Source organism: Brachionichthys hirsutus, chromosome 19 (genome assembly GCF_040956055.1).
Source record: "Brachionichthys hirsutus isolate HB-005 chromosome 19, CSIRO-AGI_Bhir_v1, whole genome shotgun sequence".
Classification (NCBI taxonomy): domain Eukaryota; kingdom Metazoa; phylum Chordata; class Actinopteri; order Lophiiformes; family Brachionichthyidae; genus Brachionichthys; species Brachionichthys hirsutus.
In genome coordinates, this window is record NC_090915.1 from 4991727 (window position 1) to 4997726 (window position 6000).

Consider the following 6000-nt stretch of genomic DNA (forward strand, 5'->3'; position numbering starts at 1 on the left):
TTGGTATAGCTTTAAAACAAGCAAAGCCCACCTGAGGGTAGAGTGATGTTTTTGTCCTTGGACAATGTTTCTGAGTTGTGCCTTCCAACAGGATGGCTTGGGCTTAATTCCATCTTCACTGTCTGACTTGATAATGAAGACGACGCCAGCTGTCCGCTAGTGCCGGTAGCTATTGCATGCTTTGGAATGCTTCCTATGGAGGTGCTGGACGTTGTCATTGTGAGCTGATTGATGAACATGACTCTTGAAGTAGGAAGAGATTTTGCAGAACAGGCAGTTCCTTTGGATAAGGCTGTATTTGAGGTGGAGGATGAAGGAGTAACCAAGATTAATTTAGTAGGTGGGGAACTCTCATCTGGACTTAGGCGCTTCATGACATTCTTGTTGACAAACTCTGCTTGCGAAAGAACTTGGGGAACATTTGAACTAATCAGCGATGGGACAACAGTGTTTTTCACTAATGAAGCTTGAAAATGAGAACCAGCTGTCTGGGCTTGCTGGCTAATTGCTGCTGCAACTGTAGAACCAACTGATGTATTGGAGCCTTGTCCTAAAAGGGCAGTAGTGCTTGCAGCCTGATTTACAGAAGTGATACAAGTGCCTGCTGTGGTCATCGGATATTTGACAGTTGAAGTGGGCTTTGACACTGAAGAAACTTGGTTCTGGGGTTGGGCTACTGAGATACTTGCTGTTACTGCTGGTGTGATGGTAGGAGAAGTCTGAGAGGAAGCAGAAGGAGAAGGAGCTTGTAATGTCTTGGAAATGAGGAAGGCTTTAAACTGAGGAGAAATGGTAATGACTGGATTGTTGGGAAAAGAACCCAGTGCGTTCTGCTCGGATGATGTCTGAACTTTCACGATACCTGTGTTGCCACCTCTAGTTGTTACCAGGATAGACTGAGAGTCCCGGATACACACAGTCTTAAGTTCCTGTTTGGGCCCTGTAGATGTCATAGGCTCAGTATAAATTGCACATGAAGGAGTGACAGATGAAGGGTTTGGCATGGCACCTTGAGTTCCACTAACTTGGGGACTGCAGAGATGTGTCCCCTTGAACCCTGCTTTGATCATGGACCCCTCCTGAGAAACTGAAGGAGGGGGTTTTTTCAGTGTCCGAGGATATTTTAGGGGCGCCACTTGCTGAAAAGAAATGCTGTTTTCAGGGATAGTGAAACCAGGCACATTGGTGGACATACATAATGGGCTGGCCACTTTAGAATCTTGGACCTGAATGTCCTTACACTGTCGATGTCCAGGAAACGAAGATGGCTTTTCTTCAGTTTCGTGAATGAGAAGGTTAGAAGGCAAAATAACCACTTGCTGCATGATCTTCTCGCTAGGCTTCTGGTCCACAACCGGATGAACAGAGATCTTCAGTGAGCCAGCGCTGTCTGTCCTCACAAGGTGGCCAAGCCCCATTGGTACCTTGCAAATCATCTGGGCAGAAACTTTTGGTGCAGTCTGGGTTTGGTTGGTCTGCGGTGATTTGGGAAGAGCTGCGGTCACTGTAGATATTTCAGGCTGATTTAAAACTTTAGCCTGTTTTAGTCCTTGGGTCTGTATTTGTTGAATGTTCTGCTGGGAATTGGAAGGACAAATATGTACATCTGGAAGTTTTGTGGTCGACACTGGAGAGGTAGGCAGGGAGATCATCTGTCTATCTATATTGCTGACCCCTGGGTAATCTGCAGGCCGTTTCATTAAGGTCACTTTGTTTCCCACATTCTTGGCCAGCAGGGTGGGGATGGGCGTGTAGCCCTTAGGTTGTCCAGGATTTGGATGGAGAATGGGTGGTTTAGCTGACAGTAAAGCCTGGGATGGTACACGTGATGACCATGCAGAGTTTGAATCCCTGGATCGATTTGATGGGATCAATTCGGTTCTAGATTGTGGCCCAGAATCAAAAGTAGAATTAATGTTACTGCTGCCAGTATGAACTCTTGGCACCAGACCCCAGCCTGATTCTAAGATGGTCGAAGGGTGTTCTGGATGGTTTAGTGGCACGCAAGTTGACAGTCTTTCTTCAACAGACTCAGCCACAAACTCTCTGGTACTTGCTGAGAACATAATAGAGATGTCATTAAGGATGCACTGATTCATAAGTTATTTATACACATTCAACAGACGGGTATTGACGTTCATTTACATTTCCTTATGACACCTAAATAATTGCAAAACTGTCATTTAACTGCACAAAAGCCTTTAATCTGACGTAGTTTTATCTCTGTCATTACATTACAATCACCAAAATGCAAGCGTTCCGGTTAAATTAAATTACCTTCGCTCCAAAGACATCTAGGAAGCATATGATCAAGGTCTTCCTCTTCTGATTTTCTGTAAGGATCCGAGAGCGAGCACATCTCCTTCCCCAAACCAATCTCTTCATCTTCGTCTTCATCGTCATCATCATCGTCGTCGTCGTCTGACGACGATGAAGTAATGCACTGCTCACGCACGAAGTTATTGTACTCTGGGTGCTTCTTGAAATCATCAAATTCTTTCTTCAAACGAAGCCTAACGTAGACAAAATAAAATCAGGACAAATTTGCCAGTGGTCCAACAATTTTGAAAAAGGCATGTGGCCATGACACTTTGCTGTGCTCAGGTTAACGCAAACTGCATACGACTAAGAATGATTCTATATTCACCAACAAAAAGCATTCATGGAGATTCATCCAGCTATTTACTTGTCTAATGAGCTTTACCTGTTTCTTTGAAAGGCCTTAACAAGTTTTGGTTCCCAGGGCAGCAGTTCATTCAATAGTCTGATGAGAGTGCTGTGGAGGTCTTTCACCGCTTCTCTCCTATAGTACCACCGACCCTGTCAGTTCATACATGGAAGGCGAACCCTTAGTCAAGTCAATAATAGTCAAATGAAAACTTGTGTGAGCAAATCTAAAAAGGCTGTGGAGGATATACATAATTCCTTTTGACAGAACCATGATGAAGACCCACCAATCTCTTTTTTGTGCTCTCCAGGTCATCAAGCTCGTCTTCAGTCGTACTGATCAGCCGTCGCAATTCCTCTAAACTGGTACAAACCAACTACAGTGTAGAAATATCAGATTGACGATAAGTAACAAAAGGTACAGTGGAGTGGTGAGGCTTAAATCAATCCTATAAATAAAATAAGCTTATTTTTAGATCATAATTCAGTAGAGCAATAAAAAAATAATACTTAGCTAAAACAATGTGTATATTTTAGCACAGGTGTCCCCACCATAAAGGATGGTTCAAATGGAGTTTCATCTTCACAGTTTTTGGATGATTCAAGCGTTTTTCCTGTTAACATAACAGATTTCATCACTGAAACATGTTATTGCTGGAGGGGTGGTTAAAACCCATATGGCTTTATGGCCATAAATGCACATTACTGAGCGTTATGTGATAGTAAAAGAAGCTAACATTGACTTTTGCTCACCTGCTTTATGTTTTTTCTGCCCGTCTTTTCTTTTGATTGCTTTGGCAACTTTCTGCACTGCAGACTTGGTAGCCTCAGATGCAGACAGCCTCATTCTGTCCACATGCTGGTGCCGCTTCTGCTCTCCTTTCACCCGCAGCAGCGGCTCCCCGCCGCGTTTTTTCCTTTGCCTTTTTTGGGGGGTCCAGATTTTGTCATTCATCCTCTCTTTGCTCGAATTCTGAGCACTCTCTGGTTCTGATTCTGACGGTTCCCCTGGCCCTGAAATGCGAGGGCAGCACTCTAGCTCATCAGATTTAATACAACACGTTTTGCTTTGGTGTTCCCGACTGAAACTGTCCGTCTCCATTTTGAAGCCGACCGATTTCGTTGGCGAGGCTTGTCTCGCCAACCGAGCAGGGGACCTGCCTGTGTAGCTGTGCTCGCCGACATTCAGACAGGGCTCCTGTGTTTCTGCTTTAATGGTGCGCATCGAACCCGCCGAGTAATCCTGCTCCTGTTTTAATACGAGCTGCTCGGACCGATGCTTCGGCTCCACGGGTTCTTCCTTCGAATGCATTTCCACACCTCGTCCTCCAAAAGGGCTGTGCACGTGTGACAAGGATGAATTTATGCACAAGTCCGATTTAGAGTCTTCACATGAGTCTCCACCAGAGGACTCTAATGCAGACTCCTCCTTCAGTGGCCATGATTTAAGAATTTCTTCATCAGCATCGCCAATCCAGTTTTCCTTTTTGAAAACACCAAGAGCGCCCGTGCTCCTCTTTTTGAAGTCATCAGACTTTCCTGTGTCCAAAGCACCTTCATAGCATCCGTTGTTACCATCACCAGCCTCATCCCTCATTCCATCAAAATCATCCACCTCGGTCCTCTGCTGCACGTCAACCCTGCTGACCCATACAGAAGGGAATGGGAATGCTGGGGGTGTGCTGGGGCTCTGGCAGTAGATCCTAAGGTCTGCCCCACAGAAATGTGGGAAATGAATATAGGCATTCTCCTTGCTATCGTAGCCCAGAATAGACTCCCTGCATTCATGAATGGGCTGCGACAGCAGCGCATCCTGCACGTCTTTTTGCGTCTCGTACACGTGATCGCAAAGGCCCTTCAGAAGCCATACTCGCTGATAGAAGGGCAGCAAGTGAAAGGGTTTCTCCTCCAATGGACTAATGTCGCCAAGAATGCTGAAAAACTGGCGGCAGAGTCCCAGCTGCTCAGCCCGGCCCGGCTGATCATGGGAAGCACCGACGGCTCGATACCAGACCATGACCCGCTGCCTGAGCTCGGACTCCCAGCGGCAGTAAGGCAGGGCCGGCCGACGGTGAAGAGTGGCCCTTCGCTGGGGTGGGGATAGTAGGGAAGACATTATTTTGGACAGAAGAGTGCTGCAACGGGGCATCAGCAAACAACGCTCCAGTTCAAAAAATATAATCTCTGGGAGATTAAGGGCAGTCTGAGCCAGACAAAGGAAGTGCCCTATAGCAGGGAGTTCCCAGAGCGTGGCCACAGTGTGGGGGGAAGCATGCGACAGCAAAGTCTGCTCCCACTCCTCAACCTCTTTGGCCGACATTTCCTCGGCCTCCTTCTTCTCAAGCTCACGTTGCCTTAAAAGTCAGAACACATATGAAGAATTCTGTTGGGTATACTTTGGCAGAAATTTTGAATTCATGTTTTGCGTTTTTCTAAATATTCCGTTTTCAACAGATTTTTTTTTTTTTTTTCTCCTCCCAAATATTCACCTTACCTCTTCTCATCCTTGGCCCTTTGCTGCTCTTCCATACGTAGAGTCTGGACCATCATAGATTCATGTCCCCCAACGGTAATGGTAGCTAGGCTACGGGGAGCCAGTCTCCTCCTTGTTGAGGTGCCCCCAGAACTGCGTTCCTCTTCGGCACCAAAAGGTCCTTTCGAAGTAACCGCCAAGGTAGTTTTCTCTCGCAGCGTCCTAGTTTAATGAAAGGAGAGAATAATCTGGGTCAACATGAAATAACTTGCCCGAATAAGCATTAGTCTGTATTTTAATCCTTCATCTTTTTATCGGGTTGTTATTTTAATCATAGTCTTAAATCTTGTGTTGTAATTTCTTTTATTGTGGTTTGCAAACTTTTTATTTTTATTTTATTATGACATCTTGCTTTACTGGCGCTGATGAAATATTATTTGAGCACTTTTAACGGTTTGTATACATCTTATATGTATGTTTGCTGGTTTTAAATGGATATTGGATGTTTTAACTGTACCTCACAGCAAAACAAATCTACCTTCGGGTACAAATAAAGTAACCTTGAACCTTGAACCGATGGTAACTTTTAGAATTGTTGTCAGTAACCCCCCCCAAAAAAATAGTATTATATTATATGAATAATCTTAAATCAGAAAAAAAAAATCCTCTGCACACTATGACTGAGCTGAAAAATAGTTTATGGTACAAGTCAATGGGTTACTTTTTAATGGTGCACATAACCTTTACCTGGAAAGCAAGGTAAGCTTCTGCTCCAGCATGATTTCCAGCTTTTGAGCCTGTTTGGAGGTCCAGTGATCCACCCCATGGAAGCGATAACAGTTCTCCAGCATCAGCCTGAA

General features: G+C 44.9%; 1 protein-coding gene across 1 annotated transcript; it reads right to left on the reverse strand.

Moving 5' to 3' along the window:
• Positions 1-1543: 1543 nt before the first annotated feature.
• Positions 1544-5214, reverse strand: LOC137908749 (uncharacterized bromodomain-containing protein 10). Its single transcript, XM_068753170.1, has 8 exons — positions 5162-5214; positions 3421-5021; positions 3220-3281; positions 2934-3044; positions 2705-2820; positions 2278-2513; positions 1722-1798; positions 1544-1627 (listed from the first exon to the last, which is right to left on the reverse strand). The coding sequence occupies exons 1-8, from the start codon at positions 5212-5214 to the stop codon at positions 1544-1546; spliced, it is 2340 nt and encodes a 779-aa protein (XP_068609271.1).
• Positions 5215-6000: the final 786 nt, after the last annotated feature.

What these genes read in the sequence shown, in the direction of transcription:
- LOC137908749 (XM_068753170.1), bottom strand. Translation starts at nt 5,214, where the DNA reads ATGGTCCAGACTCTACGTATGGAAGAGCAGCAAAGGGCCAAGGATGAG. An exon ending in TAGATGTCTTTGGAGCGAAG is followed by an intron (nt 1,799 to 2,277) that starts GTAATTTAATTT and finishes CTTTACTGTCAG; the next exon opens with CTAAACCACCCATTCTCCAT. An exon ending in CCACCCTGCTGGCCAAGAAT is followed by an intron (nt 1,628 to 1,721) that starts GTGGGAAACAAA and finishes CTACCTCTCCAG; the next exon opens with TGTCGACCACAAAACTTCCA.